At 43.4% G+C, this 27,670-nt stretch overlaps 4 protein-coding genes across 19 annotated transcripts in view; all 4 read right to left on the minus strand.

Moving 5' to 3' along the window:
• Nucleotides 1–27,670, minus strand: part of LOC117377461 (protocadherin gamma-C5-like) — a 157,628-nt gene that overhangs the window by 42,630 nt on the left and 87,328 nt on the right. For 2 of the 16 annotated variants that reach the window (XM_055224819.1, XM_055224813.1), the window contains exon 1: nucleotides 7,550–9,931. The exons of 7 other annotated variants lie outside the window; for them this stretch is intronic. In XM_055224819.1, coding sequence (XP_055080794.1) covers nucleotides 7,550–9,931 — 2,382 coding nt within the window. Of the gene's footprint in view, nucleotides 1–1,772; nucleotides 4,158–4,614; nucleotides 7,009–7,549; nucleotides 9,932–10,442; nucleotides 12,825–25,113; nucleotides 27,585–27,670 lie in introns of those variants that run through there. 7 more of the 16 variants (XM_055224820.1, XM_055224814.1, XM_055224810.1 and 4 more) reach the window with 6 other exon arrangements.
• LOC129456587 (protocadherin gamma-A11-like) lies at nucleotides 13,321–15,758 on the minus strand. The gene has a single exon (XM_055224827.1). The coding sequence runs from the start codon at nucleotides 15,736–15,738 to the stop codon at nucleotides 13,321–13,323; it is 2,418 nt and encodes an 805-aa protein (XP_055080802.1). The 5' UTR covers nucleotides 15,739–15,758.
• Nucleotides 19,138–21,552, minus strand: LOC117377473 (protocadherin gamma-A2-like). The gene has a single exon (XM_033973910.1). The coding sequence runs from the start codon at nucleotides 21,550–21,552 to the stop codon at nucleotides 19,138–19,140; it is 2,415 nt and encodes an 804-aa protein (XP_033829801.1).
• LOC117377476 (protocadherin gamma-A11-like) lies at nucleotides 22,078–24,483 on the minus strand. The gene has a single exon (XM_033973913.1). It carries the CDS (start codon nucleotides 24,472–24,474, stop codon nucleotides 22,078–22,080), a length of 2,397 nt encoding a protein of 798 aa, XP_033829804.1. The 5' UTR covers nucleotides 24,475–24,483.

Below are 27,670 nucleotides of genomic sequence, written 5' to 3' on the forward strand. Positions count from 1 at the left end.
AATAAACAGCTGACTTCTGCAGATCAACAAGCTGAAGGAAAAATAAGTACCAAGGGTCACACAAATAGAATATGACTTCAATATATTTCAGTAACTCTAAAGTTGGAACATAAGGAATAAGACAAAAATGAGGAAAGCTTGGATGGCTCGGGTAATATATGAAGCTTCACAAAATGCCTGTTGAGCTAAGTCAGAGTTTTAAAGTATAGAAAGCGTTAACAAAATTGAATAAAAATAAAGAGAAAACATTTAGCCCTTGATATCATAATTTCATTTGATAAAACTTTAATGCAAATGAGAAAAAAACAATAAAATAATAAAAAAATAAAAAATAAAAAAATACCACCTTGCTAGTGCTGTATATGTTTCATGAACATAGAAAAACAAAACAAACATGAGTTGAATGTCAGTAAGTGTGGTAAATCTACTAATCAGAACTGTTTTTGTTAAGAATTAACATGTTTTTTATGTACATTTATTTTATATATTTATCTTTAGCATCCAGAGCAACCAGTGCCAGACAAGACCTGTCAATAATTTTCTGCAAATAATTTAATTTTAAAAATGACCATAACCCCAGGTACTGTTTAAACAGCTCACTGCTCCATCTTAAAGGTATAAGAAAAAATAAGATATTTAAACAGACTTGTTTCACTACAAACCAGTGCCCTCCTCACACTAATGCTGCTCAAATACAGCCTCATGGGTGTCAGTTGGTCAGCAAAATAACATAATGGCCTATGCCTGTGCTTAAGCTCTAAGTCTGAAAGCCCATACTACATATAACCAATATACCTGTTATGTTACACCTTTTATGTTATGTCATTGCCTTTTGCCTATACAAACAAGGCATGTGTGATTTGTTGATGTTACATCTATTATTCAATTCAATTCACATTTATTTATATAGCACATTTAAGCATAACTTCAGCTGCCCTAAGTGCTTCACATAAAAGTAAAAAAACAAAACAAATACATCAACAAATACACATATAATGCAATGCAAAGACCGAGAACAATACAAGTATTGAAATCCAGGGAGAAGAGGTGGGTTTTCAGTGTTGTCTTAAACCAGATTAAAGACTGTGAGGATCTGACAGGTAGATTATTACTGGCATTTACTGACAATATTAAATAACTTAAGAATAATTATTTATCTACATCAGCCAATTTTATATTAAACCTCTAATTGAACAAAGAGAGCAGAAACTCAAAATGGCTCCCTACATCACAAACACTCTCACATCTCAGGGATGGGAGAGACTGAACCACGTGCCTCCTCCCCTCCCCCACTGCATCACTGCTTGCCCTCTATTGCCTTTCTCTCAGCTCCAGCGATGACTGTCGCCTCTCCATGCTCAATCACAAAAGCCCAAAACAAGTACAGCAACACATTAATATGATAACAATACAACACTTTTAACAGGAATGTACCAAAGTCTCCGCGTTTCTGTCGCATAACCAGCATCTATCTATTTATCTGTCTACGTGAGGCTTAAAGCTTGTGCATTCTGTAAGGCAGAAACTAGGTCAGGGAAAATATAACACTCTATGCAAGAGGGATCTGTACCAATGGCTTAGTTGAATAAAACAGCTAGTGCTCTTGTTTCATATTATACAAAATATAATTAAAGCTTCATCAGGGGATTTTCAGAACTACACACCAGCCAGCCGAAAATGACTCTCAAACTCCCATAATAACGACATCATGACAACTGAATTGAAATCTGACATGAGACAGACATAGTAAGATAACAGATAACAGATCTCACCTCCGCAAATGGACTCTCCATCTCCGACTTTAGCCTTGGCATTGTACTGGCAGCACTACGGTCAAAAGTTAGGCTGTTTTGACTGTAGGATCTTGGAGACTTCACATCACTCATTCGAGAGTCAGTAGTTCCATACACCTCATAACTTGAGCCCTGCTTTAAGGTACCAGTCCCACCTGCGTCTGCATAAAGAGGTGGATAGTATGGGATCACAGGAAGATTCCCACTGGATTTATAGAAGAGACGCTCATGTCTCCATCTGTAGATTTTCACTGATATAATGACCACTACACACGTGATGAACAGAAAGGAGACTACAGCCAGAGCCAGCACTAAGTAAAAAGTCAGGTTGTCATTGTACTCCTTGTCGTGCGTAAAGTCAGTGAACTCAGACAGTACTTCAGGAAAGCTGTCCGCCACCGCCACGTTAACAATGACTGTAGCTGAACGAGAGGGCTGCCCGTTGTCCTCCACTATAACAGTCAGTCTCTGTTTCACTGCATCTTTATCAGTCACTTGGCGGATAGTTCTTATTTCTCCATTCTGTAAACCCACTTCAAACAGCGCCCTGTCTGCGGCTTTCTGCAGTTTATAGGAGAGCCAGGCATTCTGTCCAGAGTCCACATCCACAGCCACCACTTTAGTGACCAGATAGCCCACATCTGCTGAACGAGGCACCATCTCAGCCACCAGAGAGCCCCCAGTCTGGACTGGGTACAGCACCTGAGGGGCGTTGTCGTTCTGGTCCTGAACCAGGATTTTCACAGTCACATTGCTGCTGAGAGGAGGAGAGCCTCCGTCCTGTGCTTTGACAGAAATCATGAAGTCTTTAGTTTGTTCATAGTCAAAGGAGCGCACAGCCGATATAGCTCCAGTCTCTGGATTCACTGAGAAATAAGACGATGCTGTCTGTCCATTGACCAGACTATCATCCAGGAAGTAGGAGATATGTGCATTATTTCCTGAGTCTAGATCAGTGGCTCTGACCGAAATGAATGAGAAACCAGGTGAATTGTTTTCAGGGATAAATGCGGTCAAAGACTGCTCTTGAAACACTGGGACATGGTCATTAACATCAGATAATCTCAAATGTATTGTTTTGTTTGTAGAGTAAGGAGGTAAGCCCTCATCTATGGCTGTTATTGTTATGCTATATTCAGGCTCTGTTTCACGGTCTAAGTCATTGTCTGTAACCAAAGTGTAGAAATTAGCAGAAGACTTTTTGATTTTAAATGGCAAGTCTGGATCAATAAAACATTTGATTTGGCCATTTTTGTCAGTATCCAAATCTTTGATGTTGAGCATTGCAACAACTGTTTCAGGAGCTGAGTCCTCAGGTATAGGGTTTGAAAGAGAAATGATGCTAATGACAGGGGCATTGTCATTAATGTCTGTTATTTCTATCAACACTTTACATGTATCCATAAGTCCCCCTTTGTCTTTTGCTTCAACGTCGATTTCACAATGCTTAGATTTTTCATAATCTAATATACCAACCACAGTTATTTCACCCGTATGAGAGTTGATATTAAAAAGGGATGCGCCATCGGTATGCTGAGAAAACCCGTAGACCACTTCTCCGTTTGGCCCTTTATCACTGTCTGTCGCACTGACTCGTGAGATAATTGTGCCGCTCCTTGTATTTTCGGCCACTGAAACCCTGTACACAGACTGGGTAAATACTGGTGCATTGTCGTTAGCATCTAAAACAACAACATTAATTTTTACAGAGCCAGATTTCTGGGGGATGCCACCATCAGACGCAATCAATGTTAATTTATGTCTCTCCTGTTTTTCTCTGTCAAGGGCTGTGTGAAGAACCATTTCAATATATTTAGATCCATCAGAACGAGAAACTACGTTCAATTTAAAATTGTCTGTAGGGTCTAATTTGTATGTTTGAATTGTATTCTTTGCTACATCTGGATCTTTGGCACTTTCGAGCGAATAACGAGCTCCAAGCAAGGTAGATTCAACGATCTCAAAGCTATATTCAGTTTTTGAGAAATGCGGGGCGTTGTCGTTTATATCAGTGATCTCTACGTCAATTCGATGCAGCTCCATTGGATTATCTAAAATAATCTGGAAATACAAAGAGCATGGCGAAAATTGCTCGCACAATTCTTCTCTGTCCATCCTTTTAGCCACGACTAGAGTCCCCTTTTCGGAATTCAAACCAATGTACTCACTACCATCCTCAGTAAATATCCGAGCGCGCCCGGATTTTAGTCTGTTCACATCCAAATCCAAGTCCTGTACAATATTGCCAACCACGGAACCAGTCGCCATCTCCTCGGGTATAGAATAGCGGACATGTCCACGCACCACCCCTGCGACAAAAGCGCAAACAAAAATACTCCAGAGAGGCATTAATCCCATGACCAAACCTCGATTTAAAGACAAAAAATGATGGATTTTGTCACATCCAAGCAGAAAGATCACACGAATTGAAAACAAGTCTGCAGTGTCGATAAGACGAGGCTAAAGAGAGTTGAAAAAGTGTAATTCACGGAGAAGGACGGCACGATAATGAAAAGAAAACATGAGCCTATAACTAACCAACAGCGGCTCTTAGAGGACGGTCACGAAATTGCAGACAGGAACACATGATACAACAGTTACCTGATAGAAGCCAATACATCCGTTTATCTTTAAAATTAATAATTAATTAACACTAGACCTGACACTATGTAAAATGCCATAATATTAAAGATGTGAGGAAATGTGTAATAATAAAAAAAAAAACAGATGTAAGGAGAGACACTTCGCCTTATAAAAACAATAAGTAATGACCCAAGTGTTGATTTCCATGGTGCTAAAAAGTGCACTGCAAATGTCTAACCTCTAGAGGAGAGTCTGGTTCGTCCAGGATGCTCTTCTCACTCTGTATCCGCTGCATCGTCCCTGTTGAACTGGGATCCATTATCAGCACGTTCTGACTACCAGCTCTGCCAAACTTACAGTCACTCTTTCTGGAGTCTGTGGTCCTGCACGTGTCGTAATTGTACACGTGTGGGAGGGTCCCTGTGCCCAGAGTGTCTGAGTAACGTGGAGGATAATATGGGATCACTGGCAAATTGGAGTGATACAGGATGCGAGACTGTCTCCATCTGTAGATTTTCACTGATATAATGACCACTACACACGTGATGAACAGAAAGGAGACTACAGCCAGAGCCAGCACTAAGTAAAAAGTCAGGTTGTCATTGTACTCCTTGTCGTGCGTAAAATCAGTGAACTCAGACAGTACTTCAGGAAAGCTGTCCGCCACCGCCACGTTAACAATGACTGTAGCTGAACGAGAGGGCTGCCCGTTGTCCTCCACTATAACAGTCAGTCTCTGTTTCACTGCATCTTTATCAGTCACTTGGCGGATAGTTCTTATTTCTCCATTCTGTGAGCCCACTTCAAACAGCGCCCTGTCTGCGGCTTTCTGTAGTTTATAGGAGAGCCAGGCATTCTGTCCAGAGTCCACATCCACAGCCACCACTTTAGTGACCAGATAGCCCACATCTGCTGAACGAGGCACCATCTCAGCCACCAGAGAGCCCCCAGTCTGGACTGGGTACAGCACCTGAGGGGCGTTGTCGTTCTGGTCCTGAACCAGGATTTTCACAGTCACGTTGCTGCTGAGAGGAGGAGAGCCTCCGTCCTGCGCTTTGACGCACAACTGGAAATCCTTGATCTGCTCGTAGTCAAATGAGCGCACTGCATGGATGACTCCACTATCTACACTAACAGACACATATGAGGAGACTGGCACTCCGTTAACAGAGGAGTCCTCCAGTATGAAAGAGACACGCGCGTTCTGGTTCCAGTCAGCGTCTGTGGCTTTCACAGTGAATATAGAGAGGCCCGGGCTGTTGTTTTCTACAATGTAGGCCTCATACGAGCTCCTATCAAAGACAGGCGCGTTGTCATTCACGTCAGAGATGTGTAATGTGAGAGTGACGCTGCTGGAGAGAGAGGGCACGCCCTCATCTAAACACGTGACTGTGATGTTGTATTCTGACGCCTGTTCTCTGTCTAAATTACCATCTGTCACTAAACTATAGAAATCACTGTCGGTAAATTTTAACTCAAATGGAACATTATCATTGATAAAGCACTGCACCTTCCCGTTTTCAGCAGAATCTACATCGCGGATGTTTATCATCGTAACAACTGTCCCAGGCTGCGCATTCTCTGTTAAACTATTTATTTGAGACAACACGTGTATAGTGGGCATGTTGTCATTAACATCTGTGACGTCAACTATCACTTTGCAGGAGTCGACTAAGCCTCCTTCATCACTGGCTCGGATATTAATTTGAAATGTTTGGACCTTTTCAAAGTCAACATTCCCCTTAACCACAATTTCACCATTTTCTGGATTTATTTCAAACAAACCACGCGCATTATCTGGCATATTTGACACGGAGTAAGTAATTTTCCCATTAGAGCCCTGATCTGCGTCTGTAGCGGTCACTGTCGTCACTACTGTTCCGAGTGGCGCATTCTCCTTTATGGACGCTTTATAAATGGGATTTGTAAAAACAGGAGCATTGTCATTGACATCTAAGACAGTTATTAGAATCTGCATTGTTCCAGACATCTGCGGCTCTCCTCCATCTAACGCGGTCAGCACTAAAGACAAGTGCTCACTCTTTTCTCTGTCGAGAGGTTTCACTAAAACCATCTCAACATTTTTAGATCCGTCTGCTTGATCATAGAGTTTTATGATGAAATTGTCACTTGGTTCGAGCCTATACGTCTGCAAACCGTTCACTCCGACATCATAATCAACTGCACGGTCTAATATGAATTTAGCCCCATTCACAGCAGACTCACTTATTTTGAAATGAACCTTGTCCTTTTCAAAGAAAGGTGAATTATCATTCACGTCTTTTATATCGACAGTAACACTGTGAATCTCCATGGGATTCTCTAGAATAATCTGAAACTGTAACGTGCACAGCTCCTCTTGTCCACACAGCGCCTCTCGGTCTATTCTGTCTTTGATAAGCAGCACTCCCTTTTCGTTGTTCATTTCCACATATTCACCGGTTTCGTGCGTAAAAATGCGAGCCTTTCTTAATTTTAGCCTTTTTGTATCCAACCCCAAATCCTTTGCAATGTTCCCAATAACATAACCTTTTGGTAATTCCTCCGGAACAGAGTAACTGATGTGTCCAAGCGTCGAGCTCCAAAAGCAGAAAGACAAAAACGTCAGTATTTTCACTCCCATTGTTCCGTCCTAAACAGGCACGAGCTCCTTTGATTACAATTTCCAGTCGCCACAGAAACAGACTCAACTGTTACACCGTGTATTCTCAGCGCATATTATCTTTAAAGCCCACGGAAATGTTCGTTTGTTTTCAGAGGATATGCGCTGCGTTCAGCTTCACGCTCACAGATAAAGATGAGATGGGAGGTGCAAACTGCGCAAGGTTTTAGAACATGGGCAACAGCGGCACACGGAGCTTGAAAGGAATCACTGCAATTCAACTACTCTAAAAAACAAAAAAAAAAAAAAAAAAAAAGAATTATTAACACTGGCAAAGTGTTTTAATAAAGATTGGTACACGAATTAATTTGACCAAAAGATGTCCGTCTTTTGAAATCAGTGAGCAATGCTGAACATCACAGAGTATACATGAGTATCTGCTGAAACAATACAAGACAAAGACACCTGAAAAGAGAGGAAGAGAGAAAGAGAAAAAAACAGGCCGAGATATCCACGAAGGACTGTCGCTCTCCGTGGTACTGAAACATAAAGAACACTACAAATGTCTAACCTCTAGAGGAGAGTCTGGTTCATCCAGGATGCTCTTCTCACTCTGTATCCGCTGCATCGTCCCTGTTGAACTGGGATCCATTATCAGCACGTTCTGACTACCAGCTCTGCCAAACTTACAGTCACTCTTTCTGGAGTCTGTGGTCCTGCACGTGTCGTAATTGTACACGTGTGGGAGGGTCCCTGTGCCCAGAGTGTCTGAGTAACGTGGAGGATAATATGGGATCACTGGCAGATTGGAGTGATACAGGATGCGAGACTGTCTCCATCTGTAGATTTTCACTGATATAATGACCACTACACACGTGATGAACAGAAAGGAGACTACAGCCAGAGCCAGCACTAAGTAAAAAGTCAGGTTGTCATTGTACTCCTTGTCGTGCGTAAAGTCAGTGAACTCAGACAGTACTTCAGGAAAGCTGTCCGCCACCGCCACGTTAACAATGACTGTAGCTGAACGAGAGGGCTGCCCGTTGTCCTCCACTATAACAGTCAGTCTCTGTTTCACTGCGTCTTTATCAGTCACTTGGCGGATAGTTCTTATTTCTCCATTCTGTGAGCCCACTTCAAACAGCGCCCTGTCTGCGGCTTTCTGCAGTTTATAGGAGAGCCAGGCATTCTGTCCAGAGTCCACATCCACAGCCACCACTTTAGTGACCAGATAGCCCACATCTGCTGAACGAGGCACCATCTCAGCCACTAGATAGCCCCCAGTCTGGACTGGGTACAGCACCTGAGGGGCGTTGTCGTTCTGGTCCTGAACCAGGATTTTCACAGTCACGTTGCTGCTGAGAGGAGGAGAGCCTCCGTCCTGCGCTTTGACGCACAACTGGAAATCCTTGATCTGCTCGTAGTCAAAGGAGCGCACTGCATGGATGACTCCACTATCTGCACTAACGGACACATATGAGGAGACTGGCACTCCATTAACAGAGGAGTCCTCCAGTATGTAAGAGACACGCGCGTTCTGGTTCCAGTCAGCGTCTGTGGCTTTCACTGTGAATATAGAGAGGCCCGGGCTGTTGTTTTCTACAATGTAGGCCTCATACGAGCTCCTGTCAAAGACAGGCGCGTTGTCATTCACGTCAGAGATGTGTAATGTGAGAGTGACGCTGCTGGAGAGAGAGGGCACGCCCTCATCTGAACACGTGACTGTGATGTTGTATTCTGACGCCTGCTCTCTGTCTAAATTACCATCTGTCACTAAACTATAGAAATTTTTGTTCGTAAATTTCAACTCAAACGGGATATTATCATTGATAAGGCACTGCACCTTCCCGTTTTCAGCAGAATCTACATCACGGATGTTTATCATCGTCACAACTGTCGCAGATTTTGTATCTTCAGATACACTATTTGCCTTAGATAATACTTGAATAGTCGGGATGTTGTCATTCACGTCTGTGACGACAATGTTCACCTTACACGAGTCGACCAGGCCTCCTTCATCACTGGCTCTAAGACTTATTTCAACTGTGTTGGTCTTTTCATAATCAACATTTCCTGTAAGCACAATTTCACCATTTTCTGGATTTATTTCAAATAATCCATGGGCGTTATCTGGAATACTTGACACGGAGTAAGTAATTTTCCCATTAGAGCCCTGATCTGCGTCTGTAGCGGTCACTGTCGTCACTACTGTTCCGAGTGGCGCATTCTCCTTTATGGACGCTTTATAAATGGGATTTGTAAAAACAGGAGCATTGTCATTGGCATCTAAGACAGTTATTAGAATCTGCATTGTTCCAGACATCTGCGGCTCTCCTCCATCTAACGCGGTCAGCACTAAAGACAAGTGCTCACTCTTTTCTCTGTCGAGAGGTTTCACTAAAACCATTTCTACATTTTTAGATCCGCCTGTTTGTTTATATAATTTGATTTCAAAATTGTCTCTTGGTTCGAGCCTATACGTCTGCAAACCGTTCACTCCGACATCATAATCAACTGCACTGTCTAAGATGAATTTAGCCCCATTCACAGCAGACTCACTTATTTTAAAATGAACCTTGTCCCTTACAAAAATAGGTGAATTATCATTCGCGTCTTTTATATCGACAGTAACACTGTGAATCTCCATAGGATTCTCTAGAATAATCTGAAACTGTAACGTGCACATCTCCTCTTGTCCACACAGCGCCTCTCGGTCTATTCTGTCTTTGATAAGCAGCACTCCCTTTTCGTTGTTGAGATCCACATATTCACCGGTTTCGTGGAAAATGCGCGCTCTCCTCAATTTCAGGGTCTTTATATCCAACTCCAAATCCTTTGCAATGTTGCCAATAACAAAACCTTTTGGTAATTCCTCCGGAACAGAGTAGCTGATGTGTCCAAGCGTCGAGCTCCAAAAGCAGAAAGACAAAAACGTCAGAATTTTCACTCCCATTATTACGTCCAATAACATCTCTCCAAAAAACACGAGTTACTTTGATTATAATCTCCAGTCGCTTAGAAAAATTAAGTGTTAGACGGTTTATTCCCAAAGTATATTTAGCAGAAGATGAGAAAGTACGGTTGTTTTCAGAGGATATGTGGTGCGCACGGCTTCACCCTCACAAATAAAGATGAGATGGGAGGTGCAAGAAGCTCTGCGTAAATTTAATAGAACATGGCCAACAGCGGCACTTGGAGTTCATAAGATATCACTGCAATTCACCCACGGCAAACTCCTAACTTATAAAATTGATACTATCTTTTAATGAAAATGAACACTTTATGATTTGTATAATCCTAAACATACAAGTTAATAGCGTTGAATGCAAAAAGTATTGAATGCGCACACGTTAAAATGAATGCAAGATAAACGAAAGAGAGAATAACAGAACAAAATATGTAGCATTCATGCGAAAAGACGTGGCGCTCTCCGTGGTACTGAAATAACATTACAAATGTCTAACCTCGAGAGGAGAGTCTGGTTCGTCCAGGATGCTCTTCTCACTCTGTATCCGCTGCATCGTCCCTGTTGAACTGGGATCCATTATCAGCACGTTCTGACTACCAGCTCTGCCAAACTTACAGTCACTCTTTCTGGAGTCTGTGGTCCTGCACGTGTCGTAATTGTACACGTGTGGGAGGGTCCCTGTGCCCAGAGTGTCTGAGTAACGTGGAGGATAATATGGGATCACTGGCAGATTGGAGTGATACAGGATGCGAGACTGTCTCCATCTGTAGATTTTCACTGATATAATGACCACTACACACGTGATGAACAGAAAGGAGACTACAGCCAGAGCCAGCACTAAGTAAAAAGTCAGGTTGTCATTGTACTCCTTGTCGTGCGTAAAGTCAGTGAACTCAGACAGTACTTCAGGAAAGCTGTCCGCCACCGCCACGTTAACAATGACTGTAGCTGAACGAGAGGGCTGCCCGTTGTCCTCCACTATAACAGTCAGTCTCTGTTTTACTGCATCTTTATCAGTCACTTGGCGGATAGTTCTTATTTCTCCATTCTGTGAGCCCACTTCAAACAGCGCCCTGTCTGCGGCTTTCTGCAGTTTATAGGAGAGCCAGGCATTCTGTCCAGAGTCCACATCCACAGCCACCACTTTAGTGACCAGATAGCCCACATCTGCTGAACGAGGCACCATCTCAGCCACCAGAGAGCCCCCAGTCTGGACTGGGTACAGCACCTGAGGGGCGTTGTCGTTCTGGTCCTGAACCAGGATTTTCACAGTCACGTTGCTGCTGAGAGGAGGAGAGCCTCCGTCCTGCGCTTTGACGCACAACTGGAAATCCTTGATCTGCTCGTAGTCAAAGGAGCGCACTGCATGGATGACTCCGCTATCTGCACTAACGGACACATATGAGGAGACTGGCACTCCATTAACAGAGGAGTCCTCCAGTATGTAAGAGACACGCGCGTTCTGGTTCCAGTCAGCGTCTGTGGCTTTCACTGTGAATATAGAGAGGCCCGGGCTGTTGTTTTCTACAATGTAGGCCTCATACGAGCTCCTGTCAAAGACAGGCGCGTTGTCATTCACGTCAGAGATGTGTAATGTGAGAGTGACGCTGCTGGAGAGAGAGGGCACGCCCTCATCTGAACACGTAACTGTGATGTTGTATTCTGACGCCTGCTCTCTGTCTAAATTACCATCTGTCACTAAACTATAGAAATTTTTGTTCGTAAATTTCAACTCAAACGGGATATTATCATTGATAAGGCACTGCACCTTCCCGTTTTCAGCATAATCTACATCACGGATGTTTATCATCGTCACAACTGTCGCAGATTTTGTATCTTCAGATACACTATTTGCCTTAGATAATACTTGAATAGTCGGGATGTTGTCATTCACGTCTGTGACGACAATGTTCACCTTACACGAGTCGACCAGGCCTCCTTCATCACTTGCTCGGACACTTAATTGAAAATGCTGAGCTTTCTCGTAGTCTACATTTGCTGTTAGCACAATTTCACCATTTTCTGGATTTATTTCAAATAATCCACGCGCATTATCTGGCATACCAAATACGGAGTAAGTAATTTTCCCATTAGAGCCCTGATCTGCGTCTGTAGCGGTCACTGTCGTCACTACTGTTCCGAGTGGCGCATTCTCCTTTATGGACGCTTTATAAATGGGATTTGTAAAAACAGGAGCATTGTCATTGGCATCTAAGACAGTTATTAGAATCTGCATTGTTCCGGACATCTGCGGCTCTCCTCCATCTAACGCGATCAGCACTAAAGACAAGTGCTCACTCTTTTCTCTGTCGAGAGGTTTCACTAAAACCATTTCCACATTTTTAGATCCGTCTGTTTGATCATATAATTTGATTTCAAAATTGTCTCTTGGTTCAAGCCTATACGTCTGCAAACCGTTCACGCCGACATCATAATCAACTGCACGGTCTAATATAAATTTAGCCCCATTCACAGCAGACTCACTTATTTTAAAATGAACCTTGTCTTTTTCAAAAAAAGGTGAATTATCGTTTACGTCTTTTATTTCTACAGTAACACTATGAATCTCCATAGGATTCTCTAGAATAATCTGAAACTGTAACGTGCACATCTCCTCTTGTCCACACAGCGCCTCTCGGTCTATTCTGTCTTTGATAAGCAGCACTCCCTTTTCGTTGTTGAGATCCACATATTCACCGGTTTCGTGGAAAATGCGCGCTCTCCTCAATTTCAGGGTCTTTATATCCACCTCCAAATCCTTTGCAATGTTGCCAATAACAAAACCTTTAGGTAATTCCTCCGGAACAGAGTAGCTGATGTGTCCAAGCGTCGAGCTCCAAAAGCAGAAAGACAAAAACGTCAGAATTTTCACTCCCATTATTACGTCCAATAACATCTCTCCAAAAAACACGAGTTACTTTGATTATAATCTCCAGTCGCTTAGAAAAATTAAGTGTTAGACGGTTTATTCCCAAAGTATATTTAGCAGAACATGAAAAAGTACGGTTGTTTTCAGAGGATATGTGGTGCGCACGGCTTCACCCTCACAAATAAAGATGAGATGGGAGGTGCAAGAAGCTCTGCGTAAATTTAATAGAACATGGCCAACAGCGGCACTTGGAGTTCATAAGATATCACTGCAATTCACCCACGGCAAACTCCTAACTTATAAAATAGATACTATCTTTTAATGAAAATGAACACTTTATGATTTGTATAATCTTAAACATACAAGTTAATAGCATTGAATGCAAAAAGTATTGAATGCGCACACGTTAAAATGAATGCAAGATAAACGAAAGAGAGAATAACAGAAAAAAATATGTAGCATTCATGCGAAAAGACGTGGCGCTCTCCGTGGTACTGAAATAACATTACAAATGTCTGACCTCGAGAGGAGAGTCTGGTTCGTCCAGGATGCTCTTCTCGCTCTGTATCCGCTGCATCGTCCCTGTTGAACTGGGATCCATTATCAGCACGTTCTGACTACCAGCTCTGCCAAACTTACAGTCACTCTTTCTGGAGTCTGTGGTCCTGCACGTGTCGTAATTGTACACGTGTGGGAGGGTCCCTGTGCCCAGAGTGTCTGAGTAACGTGGAGGATAATATGGGATCACTGGCAGATTGGAGTGATACAGGATGCGAGACTGTCTCCATCTGTAGATTTTCACTGATATAATGACGACTACACACGTGATGAACAGAAAGGAGACTACAGCCAGAGCCAGCACTAAGTAAAAAGTCAGGTTGTCATTGTACTCCTTGTCGTGCGTAAAGTCAGTGAACTCAGACAGTACTTCAGGAAAGCTGTCCGCCACCGCCACGTTAACAATGACTGTAGCTGAACGAGAGGGCTGCCCGTTGTCCTCCACTATAACAGTCAGTCTCTGTTTCACTGCATCTTTATCAGTCACTTGGCGGATAGTTCTAATTTCTCCATTCTGTGAGCCCACTTCAAACAGCGCCCTGTCTGCGGCTTTCTGCAGTTTATAGGAGAGCCAGGCATTCTGTCCAGAGTCCACATCCACAGCCACCACTTTAGTGACCAGATAGCCCACATCTGCTGAACGAGGCACCATCTCAGCCACCAGAGAGCCCCCAGTCTGGACTGGGTACAGCACCTGAGGGGCGTTGTCGTTCTGGTCCTGAACCAGGATTTTCACAGTCACGTTGCTGCTGAGAGGAGGAGATCCTCCGTCCTGCGCTTTTACGCACAACTGGAAATCTTTAATCTGCTCGTAGTCAAAGGAGCGCACTGCATGGATGACTCCACTATCTGCATTAACGGACACATATGAGGAGACTGGCACTCCGTTAACAGAGGAGTCCTCCAGTATGTAAGAGACACGCGCGTTCTGGTTCCAGTCAGCGTCTGTGGCTTTCACTGTGAATATAGAGAGGCCCGGGCTGTTGTTTTCTACAATGTAGGCCTCATACGAGCTCCTGTCAAAGACAGGCGCGTTGTCATTCACGTCAGAGATGTGTAATGTGAGAGTGACGCTGCTGGAGAGAGAGGGCACGCCCTCATCTGAACACGTGACTGTGATGTTGTATTCTGACGCCTGCTCTCTGTCTAAATTACCATCTGACACTAAACTATAGAAATCATTGTTCGTAAATTTTAACTCAAATGGAACATTATCATTGATAAAGCACTGCACCCTCCCATTTTCAGCAGAATCTACATCGCGGATGTTTATCATCGTAACAACTGTCCCAGGCTGCGCATTCTCTGTTAAACTATTTATTTTGGACAACACGTGTATAGTGGGCATGTTGTCATTCACGTCTGTGACGTCCACAATTACCTCACATGAATCCACTAAGCCTCCTTCATCACTTGCTTGGATACTCAATTGAAATGTTTTGGCCTTTTCATAATCAATACCTCCTTTAAGCACAATTTCACCATTTTCTGGATTTATTTCAAATAATCCGCGCGCATTATCTGGCATATTTGACACGGAGTAGGTAATTTTCCCATTAGAGCCCTGATCTGCGTCTGTAGCGGTCACTGTCGTCACTACTGTTCCGAGTGGCGCATTCTCCTTTATGGACGCTTTATAAATGGGATTTGTAAAAACAGGAGCATTGTCATTGGCATCTAAGACAGTTATTAGAATCTGCATTGTTCCAGACATCTGCGGCTCTCCTCCATCTAACGCGGTCAGCACTAAAGACAAGTGCTCACTCTTTTCTCTGTCGAGAGGTTTCACTAAAACCATCTCAACATTTTTAGATCCGTCTGCTTGATCATATAATTTGATTTCAAAATTGTCTCTTGGTTCGAGCCTATACGTCTGCAAACCGTTCACTCCGACATCATAATCAACTGCACGGCTTAATATAAATTTAGCCCCATTCACAGCAGACTCACTTATTTTGAAATGAACCTTGTCCTTTTCAAAGAAAGGTGAATTATCATTCACGTCTTTTATATCGACAGTAACACTGTGAATCTCCATAGGATTCTCTAGAATAATCTGAAACTGTAACGTGCACATCTCCTCTTGTCCACACAGCGCCTCTCGGTCTATTCTGTCTTTGATTAGCAGCACTCCCTTTTCGTTGTTCAGTTCCACATATTCACCCGTTTCGTGCGTAAAAATTCGCGCCTTTCTCGATTTTAACCTCTTTATGTCAACCTCCAAATCCTTTGCAATGTTCCCAATAACATAACCTTTAGGTAATTCCTCCGGAACAGAGTAGCTGATGTGTCCAAGCGTCGAGCTCCAAAAGCAGAAAGACAAAAACGTCAGTATTTTCACTCCCATTGTTCCGTCCAACAGCATCTCTCCAAAAACCACGAGTTACTTTGATTATAATCTCCAGACGCCACAGAAGCAGAATCAGATGTTACACCGTGTATTCCCAGCGCATATTATATTCAGAGACCACGTAATGTTCGTTTGTTTTCAGAGGATATGTGCTGCGTGCGGCTTCACGCTCACAAATAAAGATGAGATGGGAGGTGCAACCAACTCACAGCAAATTTAATACAACATGGGCAACAGCGGCACTTGGAGTTCATAAGTTATCATTGCAGGTCCGTCTACTCTGAACTCCATAATGAATTGTTACTATATTTTAAACATAAACACGTTATGAATTATATAATCCGAAATACACATGTGAATAGAGTTGAGTACATAAAGTAGTGAATGCACAAACGTTAAAATGAACAAAAGATAGACGAAAGACAGAATAACAGGAAACAGAAAAATATATAGCATTCATGCGGAAAGACGTGTCGCTCTCCGTGGTACTGAAAGAACACTGCAAATGTCTAACCTCTAGAGGAGAGTCTGGTTCGTCCAAGATGCTCTTCTCACTCTGTATCCGCTGCATCGATCCTGTTGAACTGGGATCCATTATCAGCACGTTCTGACTACCAGCTCTGCCAAATTTACAGTCACTCTTTCTGGAGTCTGTGGTCCTGCACGTGTCATAATTGTACACATGTGGGAGGGTCCCTGTGCCCAGAGTGTCTGAGTAACGTGGAGGATAATATGGGATCACTGGCAGATTGGAGTGATACAGGATGCGAGACTGTCTCCATCTGTAGATTTTCACTGATATAATGACCACTACACACGTGATGAACAGAAAGGAGACTACAGCCAGAGCCAGCACTAAGTAAAAAGTCAGGTTGTCATTGTACTCCTTGTCGTGCGTAAAGTCAGTGAACTCAGACAGTACTTCAGGAAAGCTGTCCGCCACCGCCACGTTAACAATGACTGTAGCTGAACGAGAGGGCTGCCCGTTGTCCTCCACTATAACAGTCAGTCTCTGTTTCACTGCATCTTTATCAGTCACTTGGCGGATAGTTCTTATTTCTCCATTCTGTGAGCCCACTTCAAACAGCGCCCTGTCTGCGGCTTTCTGCAGTTTATAGGAGAGCCAGGCATTCTGTCCAGAGTCCACATCCACAGCCACCACTTTAGTGACCAGATAGCCCACATCTGCTGAACGAGGCACCATCTCAGCCACCAGAGAGCCCCCAGTCTGGACTGGGTACAGCACCTGAGGGGCGTTGTCGTTCTGGTCCTGAACCAGGATTTTCACAGTCACGTTGCTGCTGAGAGGAGGAGAGCCTCCGTCCTGCGCTTTGACGCACAACTGGAAATCCTTGATCTGCTCGTAGTCAAAGGAGCGCACTGCATGGATGACTCCACTATCTGCACTAACGGACACATATGAGGAGACTGGCACTCCGTTAACAGAGGAGTCCTCCAGTATGTAAGAGACACGCGCGTTCTGGCTCCAGTCAGCGTCTGTGGCTTTCACTGTGAATATAGAGAGGCCCGGGCTGTTGTTTTCTACAATGTAGGCCTCATACGAGCTCCTGTCAAAGACAGGCGCGTTGTCATTCACGTCAGAGATGTGTAATGTGAGAGTGACGCTGCTGGAGAGAGAGGGCACGCCCTCATCTGAACACGTAACTGTGATGTTGTATTCTGACGCCTGCTCTCTGTCTAAATTACCATCTGTCACTAAACTATAGAAATCGTTGTTCTTAAATTTTAAGTCAAATGGAATATTATCGTTGATAAAGCACTGCACATTCCCGTTTTCAGCAGAATCTGTGTCAATAATGTTGATCATGGTCACAACTGTCCCAGGCTTTGAATCCTCAGATATACTATTTATTTTCGATAACACCTGTATATCTGGTTTGTTATCATTTACATCAATAACGTCAATTATCACCTTGCATGAGTCGACTAGGCTTCCGTCATCACTTGCTCTAATACTTAATTGAAATGTTTTGAACTTTTCATAATCAACACTCCCCTTTAGCACAATTTCACCATTCTCGGGATTTATTTCAAATAATCCGCGCGCATTATCTGGCATATTTGACACGGAGTAAGTAATTTTCCCATTAGAGCCCTGATCTGCGTCTGTAGCGGTCACTGTCGTCACTACTGTTCCGAGTGGCGCATTCTCCTTTATGGACGCTTTATAAATGGGATTTGTAAAAACAGGAGCATTGTCATTGGCATCTAAGACAGTTATTAGAATCTGCATTGTTCCAGACATCTGCGGCTCTCCTCCATCTAACGCGGTCAGCACTAAAGACAAGTGCTCACTCTTTTCTCTGTCGAGAGGTTTCACTAAAACCATTTCCACATTTTTAGATCCGCCTGTTTGTTCATATAATTTGATTTCAAAATTGTCACTTGGTTCGAGCCTATACGTCTGCAAACCGTTCACGCCGACATCATAATCAACTGCACTGTCTAATATGAATTTAGCCCCATTCACAGCAGACTCACTTATTTTAAAATGAACCTTGTCCTTTTCAAAGAAAGGTGAATTATCGTTCACGTCTTTTATTTCGACAGTAACACTGTGAATCTCCATAGGATTCTCTAGAATAATCTGAAACTGTAACGTGCACAGCTCCTCTTGTCCACACAGCGCCTCTCGGTCTATTCTGTCTTTGATAAGCAGCACTCCCTTTTCGATATTCAGATCTACATACTCGCCACGCTCCCGGGTGAAAATACGTGCCTTCCCCGATTTTAGTCTCTTAATATTCACCTCCAAATCCTTAGCAATGTTCCCAATAACATAACCTTTAGGTAATTCCTCCGGAACAGAGTAGCTGATGTGTCCAAGCGTCGAGCTCCAAAAGCAGAAAGACAAAAACGTCAGAATGTTCACTCCCATTGTTTTATACAAGATAATCTTCAAACGCAACATGGTCAGTAGCTCAAATAAAAAAGTAATACAGTAAAATTTAGGTTCCAAAAATGGCTGTATAATTTCGTTTGATATCCCTCTGAAATCACAAAGATGTGCGCCTCGCGTGTATTGCAGTTTACGAATAACGACGTGATGGGAGGTACAAAAAGCCCGCAGTAAAAAAGAGAACAACAGCGGCACTTAGTGTTTTACTGATATTATTACATTTCAACTGGGATAAAGTAATGTGCTGTTTAAAATTGAAAGTATACCATTGGCCAGTAAAGCGTAAACTTATTTTTCAAATACATGATCAGGAGAAGTACAGGAATAAAACAGTCAAGTATAAATGTTAAGGAAATATGCATATTCAAAGTTATTATGCGAGGGGAAAATACAAAAAGGTGATGCAGAATTTCAAACAGAACAAAGAATGCATGGTTATTGAAAACACAATCAAAACACTTGTCGCTCTCCGTGGTGCTGAAACATAAATCATACTATAAATGTCTAACCTCTAGAGGAGAGTCTGGTTCGTCCAGGATGCTCTTCTCACTCTGCATCCGCTGCATCGTCCCTGTTGAACTGGGATCCATTATCAGCACGTTCTGACTACCAGCTCTGCCAAACTTACAGTCACTCTTTCTAGAGTCTGTGGTCCTGCACGTGTCGTAATTGTACACGTGTGGGAGGGTCCCTGTGCCCAGAGTGTCTGAGTAACGTGGAGGATAATATGGGATCACTGGCAGATTGGAGTGATACAGGATGCGAGACTGTCTCCATCTGTAGATTTTCACTGATATAATGACCACTACACACGTGATGAACAGAAAGGAAACTACAGCCAGAGCCAGCACTAAGTAAAAAGTCAGGTTGTCATTGTACTCCTTGTCGTGCGTAAAGTCAGTGAACTCAGACAGTACTTCAGGAAAGCTGTCCGCCACCGCCACGTTAACAATGACTGTAGCTGAACGAGAGGGCTGCCCGTTGTCCTCCACTATAACAGTCAGTCTCTGTTTCACTGCATCTTTATCAGTCACTTGGCGGATAGTTCTTATTTCTCCATTCTGTGAGCCCACTTCAAACAGCGCCCTGTCTGCGGCTTTCTGCAATTTATAGGAGAGCCAGGCATTCTGTCCAGAGTCCACATCCACAGCCACCACTTTAGTGACCAGATAGCCCACATCTGCTGAACGAGGCACCATCTCAGCCACCAGAGAGCCCCCAGTCTGGACTGGGTACAGCACCTGAGGGGCGTTGTCGTTCTGGTCCTGAACCAGGATTTTCACAGTCACGTTGCTGCTGAGAGGAGGAGAGCCTCCGTCCTGCGCTTTGACGCACAACTGGAAATCCTTGATCTGCTCGTAGTCAAAGGAGCGCACTGCATGGATGACTCCGCTATCTGCACTAACGGACACATATGAGGAGACTGGCACTCCGTTAACAGAGGAGTCCTCCAGTATGTAAGAGACACGCGCGTTCTGGTTCCAGTCAGCGTCTGTGGCTTTCACTGTGAATATAGAGAGGCCCGGGCTGTTGTTTTCTACAATGTAGGCCTCATACCAGCTCCTGTCAAAGACAGGCGCGTTGTCATTCACGTCAGAGATGTGTAATGTGAGAGTGACGCTGCTGGAGAGAGAGGGCACGCCCTCATCTGAACACGTGACTGTGATGTTGTATTCTGACGCCTGCTCTCTGTCTAAATTACCATCTGTCACTAAACTATAGAAATCGTTGTTCGTAAATTTTAGCTCAAATGGAATATTATCATTGATAAAGCACTGCACCTTCCCATTTTCAGCAGAATCTTTGTCAATGATGTTGATCATGGTCACAACTGTCCCAGAGTTTGAATCCTCAGATATACTATTTATTTTCGATAACACCTGTATATCTGGTTTATTATCATTTGCATCAATAACGTCAATTATCACCTTGCATGAGTCGACCAGGCCTCCGTCATCACTTGCTCTAAGACTTATTTCAACTGTGTTGGCCTTTTCATAATCAACATTTCCTGTAAGAACAATTTCACCATTTTCTGGATTTATTTCAAATAATCCGCGCGCATTATCTGGCATATTTGACACAGAGTAAGTAATTTTACCATACGAGCCCTGATCTGCGTCTGTAGCGGTCACTGTCGTCACTACTGTTCCGAGTGGCGCATTCTCCTTTATGGACGCTTTATAAATGGGATTTGTAAAAACAGGAGCATTGTCATTGGCATCTAAGACAGTTATTAGAATCTGCATTGTTCCAGACATCTGCGGCTCTCCTCCATCTAACGCGGTCAGCACTAAAGACAAGTGCTCACTCTTTTCTCTGTCGAGAGGTTTCACTAAAACCATTTCCACATTTTTAGAGCCACTTGTTTGATCATATAATTTAATGATAAAATTGTCACTTGGTTCAAGCCTATACGTCTGCAAACCGTTCACGCCGACATCATAATCAACTGCACGGTCTAATATGAATTTAGCCCCATTCACAGCAGACTCACTTATTTTAAAATGAACCTTGTCCTTTTCAAAGAAAGGTGAATTATCGTTCACGTCTTTTATTTCGACAGTAACACTGTGAATCTCCATAGGATTCTCTAGAATAATCTGAAACTGTAACGTGCACATCTCCTCTTGTCCACACAGCGCCTCTCGGTCTATTCTGTCTTTGATAAGCAGCACTCCCTTTTCGATATTCAGATCTACATACTCGCCACGCTCCCGGGTGAAAATACGTGCCTTCCCCGATTTTAGTCTCTTAATATTCACCTCCAAATCCTTTGCAATGTTCCCAATAACATAACCTTTAGGTAATTCCTCCGGAACAGAGTAGCTGATGTGTCCAAGCGTCGAGCTCCAGAAGCAGAAAGACAAAAACGTCAGTATTTTCACTCCCATTGTTTTGTCCAACATGTTCTTCCAAAAAGTACGAGTCACTTTCACTAAACTCTGCCAAAATCTCAAATCAAATAAGACAGTACAATTTATATTCCAAAAATGGCTGTATAATTCCGTTTGATATCCCTCTGAAATCACAAAGATGTGCGCCCCGCGTGTATTGCAGCTTACGAATAACGACGTGATGGGAGGTACCAAAAGCCCGCAGTAAAAAAGTGAACAACAGCGTCCCTTGGTGTTTTACCAATATTATTACATTCCAAATGGGATAAAGTATTGCACTATTTAAAATGGAAGGGATAACATTGGCCAGTAAAACGTAAACCTAATTTACAAACACATAACGAGAAGATATAGATAACTAAAATATTCAGGTATAAATGCTCTGAAAATATGCATGTTTAAAATTTAAAATGCAGGGTTTAAATGAAAAAAGATGTAACAAAAATTTGAAAATAAAGAAACAAATAAGAATGAATGAATAAGGAAAGCGCATTCAAAACACGTGTCGCTCTCCGTGGTACTGAAACATAAAGAACACTACAAATGTCTAACCTCTAGAGGAGAGTCTGGTTCATCCAGGATGCTCTTCTCACTCTGTATCCGCTGCATCGTCCCTGTTGAACTGGGATCCATTATCAGCACGTTCTGACTACCAGCTCTGCCAAACTTACAGTCACTCTTTCTGGAGTCTGTGGTCCTGCACGTGTCATAATTGTACACGTGTGGGAGGGTCCCTGTGCCCAGAGTGTCTGAGTAACGTGGAGGATAATATGGGATCACTGGCAGATTGGAGTGATACAGGATGCGAGACTGTCTCCATCTGTAGATTTTCACTGATATAATGACCACTACACACGTGATGAACAGAAAGGAGACTACAGCCAGAGCCAGCACTAAGTAAAAAGTCAGGTTGTCATTGTACTCCTTGTCGTGCGTAAAGTCAGTGAACTCAGACAGTACTTCAGGAAAGCTGTCCGCCACCGCCACGTTAACAATGACTGTAGCTGAACGAGAGGGCTGCCCGTTGTCCTCCACTATAACAGTCAGTCTCTGTTTGACTGCATCTTTATCAGTCACTTGGCGGATAGTTCTTATTTCTCCATTCTGTGAGCCCACTTCAAACAGCGCCCTGTCTGCGGCTTTCTGCAGTTTATAGGAGAGCCAGGCATTCTGTCCAGAGTCCACATCCACAGCCACCACTTTAGTGACCAGATAGCCCACATCTGCTGAACGAGGCACCATCTCAGCCACCAGAGAGCCCCCAGTCTGGACTGGGTACAGCACCTGAGGGGCGTTGTCGTTCTGGTCCTGAACCAGGATTTTCACAGTCACGTTGCTGCTGAGAGGAGGAGAGCCTCCGTCCTGCGCTTTGACGCACAACTGGAAATCCTTGATCTGCTCGTAGTCAAAGGAGCGCACTGCATGGATGACTCCGCTATCTGCACTAACGGACACATATGAGGAGACTGGCACTCCGTTAACAGAGGAGTCCTCCAGTATGTAAGAGACACGCGCGTTCTGGTTCCAGTCAGCGTCTGTAGCTTTCACTGTGAATATAGAGAGGCCCGGGCTGTTGTTTTCTACAATGTAGGCCTCATACGAGCTCCTGTCAAAGACAGGCGCGTTGTCATTCACGTCAGAGATGTGTAATGTGAGAGTGACGCTGCTGGAGAGAGAGGGCACGCCCTCATCTGAACACGTGACTGTGATGTTGTATTTTGAGTTTCTTTCTCGGTCTAATTCAGTGTCTGTCATTATGTTATATAAATTATAAGTAGAAGATGAAATTGCAAAAGGAATGTTCTTATTAATAATACATTTGACTTTGCCGTTTTCCTCTGAATCTGCGTCATTTACGTTGATTACAGCTACCACTGTCTCTGAAGGAGAATTTTCTATTATTGATTCGGAGATAGAAATCACGGCGATGACAGGGCTGTTGTCGTTTATGTCTCCTACTTCTATGACAACTTTACTGGAATCAGAAAGACCTCCTCGATCTGTCGCTTCTACATGAATTTCATACATTTTGTCCTTTTCGTAATCAATAGGTCCAGTCAGAAATATATTTCCTTCTTGAGTTATGTGAAAAAATATGGAGGAGCCCCTCATGCTGTTTCCAATGACATAACTAACCTCTCCATTGCTGCCTTTGTCTGCGTCGGTGGCGCTGACCTGCGTTATGAGCGTCCCATTTACAGCGTTTTCTTTAATGTTCGCTTTGTAAATGGACTGGGTAAATACAGGAGCATTATCATTGGCATCTAACACTGTAATGTGAATAAGCATAGTCCCTGACCGCTGTGGCTCTCCCCCATCTACCGCTGTCAACAGTAAGGACACAGTCTCCTCCTTCTCTCTGTCAAGGGGCTTTTGCAAAATCATCTCCACCTTTTTACCTCCGTCTGATTGGTCATGCAGCTTGAGTATGAAGTTATCACTGGGCTTTAATGTATAGCTCTGCAGACCATTTCGTTCTATATCAGCGTCTATGGCTGTTTTCAGCATGAATTTAGATCCGACAACAGCAGATTCACTGATTTCAAATCGTCTTTCTTGTTTCTCAAATACTGGAGGGTTGTCGTTAATATCTGTGACTTCAACAGTGATGGGAAATACTTCTATTGGATTTTCTAAAACAATCTGTAAATGTAGAGCACACGGAGTCGTTTGTCCACAAAGGGCCTCACGGTCTATTTTCTCTTTGATAAGGAGGACGCCTCTCTCCTTGTTAAACTGAATGTATTCGTCACTTTCCCCTGTGTGAATTCGAGCTTTACGCAACTGCAGCCGCTTAACATCGAGACCTAAATCATGAGCAATATTACCGACCAACGAGCCCCTGGCCATTTCCTCCGGAATAGAATAACTGATCTGTCCCAGCGCACATCCGACAAAAGCCAACGAGAAACACAGCAGCACGAGCCGTCCCATTGTCCTTATTAATAACTCTCCAGAGCGCATACAGCAGTCAAATAATCCAACCTTTTCAAAACACGTCAGGATCCAAAACCCAAACTGGAAAAAAATGGAAAAAAAGGACAATCCAAATTGTGTTTTGTACTGCACCACGTACGCGTCGGTCTGACTGACTATTCTGATGTGATGAAGGGGATGTGCTGGTAAAAATACCAGACTACAAATCGCTGTGATGTTGGTGAACAGCGGCCCAGTGAGTTCACAGTATGAAATTGCAAGTGTTCAAGAAAGAAATAGCTGTTACATGCGCTTACCATCCTAATACAACAATAAAGGTCAACGAGAGGGGACGCTGAAAAAGTCACTGTATATATATATATATAAAAGAAAATAAATAAATAAATAAAATAAATGCAAATAAAATAAACAAATAAATACAAATAAATAAATAATAATACAAATGCTATTAATGTTAGAAATATTATGTCTTTATTTTAATATTTTTTTTAAACTATAACATATTTTAACCTACACACCAATAGCAGGAAGGGACACTGGGAGTTTCACTGTCCAAGGTACTGAAAGCAGACCACAGACAAACCAACACAATAAAAGTCAGCACTGCATTGAAAGGAAAGTATGAAAGACGCTAACCTCTAGAGGAGAGTCCGGTTCGTCCAGGATGCTCTTCTCACTCTGTATCCGCTGCATTGTCCCTGTTGAACTGGGATCCATTATCAGCACGTTCTGACTACCAGCTCTGCCAAACTTACAGTCACTCTTTCTGGAGTCTGTGGTCCTGCACGTGTCGTAATTGTACACGTGTGGGAGGGTCCCTGTGCCCAGAGTGTCTGAGTAACGTGGAGGATAATATGGGATCACTGGCAGATTGGAGTGATACAGGATGCGAGACTGTCTCCATCTGTAGATTTTCACTGATATAATGACCACTACACACGTGATGAACAGAAAGGAGACTACAGCCAGAGCCAGCACTAAGTAAAAAGTCAGGTTGTCATTGTACTCCTTGTCGTGCGTAAAGTCAGTGAACTCAGACAGTACTTCAGGAAAGCTGTCCGCCACCGCCACGTTAACAATGACTGTAGCTGAACGAGAGGGCTGCCCGTTGTCCTCCACTATAACAGTCAGTCTCTGTTTGACTGCATCTTTATCAGTCACTTGGCGGATAGTTCTTATTTCTCCATTCTGTGAGCCCACTTCAAACAGCGCCCTGTCCGCGGCTTTCTGCAGTTTATAGGAGAGCCAGGCATTCTGTCCGGAGTCCACATCCACAGCCACCACTTTAGTGACCAGATAGCCCACATCTGCTGAACGAGGCACCATCTCAGCCACCAGAGAGCCCCCAGTCTGGACTGGGTACAGCACCTGAGGGGCGTTGTCGTTCCGGTCCTGAACCAGGATTTTCACAGTCACGTTGCTGCTGAGAGGAGGAGAGCCTCCGTCCTGCGCTTTGACGCACAACTGGAAATCCTTGATCTGCTCGTAGTCAAAGGAGCGCACTGCATGGATGACTCCACTATCTGCACTAACGGACACATATGAGGAGACTGGCACTCCGTTAACAGAGGAGTCCTCCAGTATGTAAGAGACACGCGCGTTCTGGTTCCAGTCAGCGTCTGTGGCTTTCACTGTGAATATAGAGAGGCCCGGGCTGTTGTTTTCTACAATGTAGGCCTCATGCGAGCTCCTGTCAAAGACAGGCGCGTTGTCATTCACGTCTGAGATGTGTAATGTGAGAGTGACGCTGCTGGAGAGAGAGGGAACACCCTCATCTGAACACGTGACTGTGATGTTGTATTTTGAGTCTCTTTCTCGGTCTAATTCAGTGTCCGTGATGATGTTGTATAAATCATTGACAGAAGATGAAATTGCAAAAGGAATGTTCTTACTAATAATGCAATGGACTTTACCGTTTTCCTCTGCATCTGGGTCGTTTACATTCATTATAGCGACCACTGTGTCCGAAGGACAATTTTCTACAATTGATTCAGATATAGAAATTATTTGAATTACGGGGCTGTTGTCGTTTATGTCGCTTATTTCAATTACAACTTTGGTTGAATCAGACAGTCCCCCACGATCAGTTGCTTCTATATCAATCTCATACATTTTAGCTTTTTCGTAGTCAACTTGGCCGTTTAGAATGATATTTCCTTCCTCTGTAATTGCGAACAATTTTGATGTGCTTGTCATGCTGTTTCCGATGACATAACTAACCTCTCCATTGCTGCCTTTGTCTGCGTCAGTGGCGCTGACCTGCGTTATGAGCGTCCCATTTACAGCGTTTTCTTTAATGCTCGCTTTGTAAATGGACTGGGTAAATACAGGAGCATTATCATTGGCATCTAACACTGTAATGTGAATAAGCATAGTCCCTGACCGCTGTGGCTCTCCCCCATCTACCGCTGTCAACAGTAAGGACACAGTCTCCTCCTTCTCTCTGTCAAGGGGCTTTTGCAAAATCATCTCCACCTTTTTACCTCCGTCTGATTGGTCATGCAGCTTGAGTATGAAGTTATCACTGGGCTTTAATCTATAGCTCTGCAGACCATTTTGTCCTATATCAGCGTCTATGGCTTTTTCCAGCATAAATTTCGACCCAACAACAGCGGATTCACTGATTTCAAACCGTCTTTCTTGTTTCTCAAATAATGGAGGATTGTCGTTAATATCTGTGACGTCAACAGTGATGGGAAATACTTCTATTGGATTTTCTAAAACAATCTGTAAATGTAGAGCACACGGAGTCGTTTGTCCACAAAGGGCCTCACGGTCTATTTTCTCTTTGATAAGGAGGACGCCTCTCTCCTTGTTAAACTGAATGTATTCGTCACTTTCCCCTGTGTGAATTCGAGCTTTACGCAACTGCAGCCGCTTAACATCGAGACCTAAATCATGAGCAATATTACCGACCAACGAGCCCCTGGCCATTTCCTCCGGAATAGAATAACTGATCTGTCCCAGCGCACATCCGACAAAAGCCAACGAGAAACACAGCAGCACGAGCCGTCCCATTGTCCTTAATAATAACTCTCCAGAGCGCATACAGCAGTCAAATAATCCAACCTTTTCAAAACACGTCAGGATCCAAAACCCAAACTGGAAAAAAATGAAAAAAAAGGACAATCCAAATTGTGTTTTGTACTGCACCACGTACGCGTCGGTCTGACTGACTATTCTGATGTGATGA

Source organism: Periophthalmus magnuspinnatus, chromosome 10 (genome assembly GCF_009829125.3).
Source record: "Periophthalmus magnuspinnatus isolate fPerMag1 chromosome 10, fPerMag1.2.pri, whole genome shotgun sequence".
Lineage (NCBI taxonomy): Eukaryota > Metazoa > Chordata > Actinopteri > Gobiiformes > Gobiidae > Periophthalmus > Periophthalmus magnuspinnatus.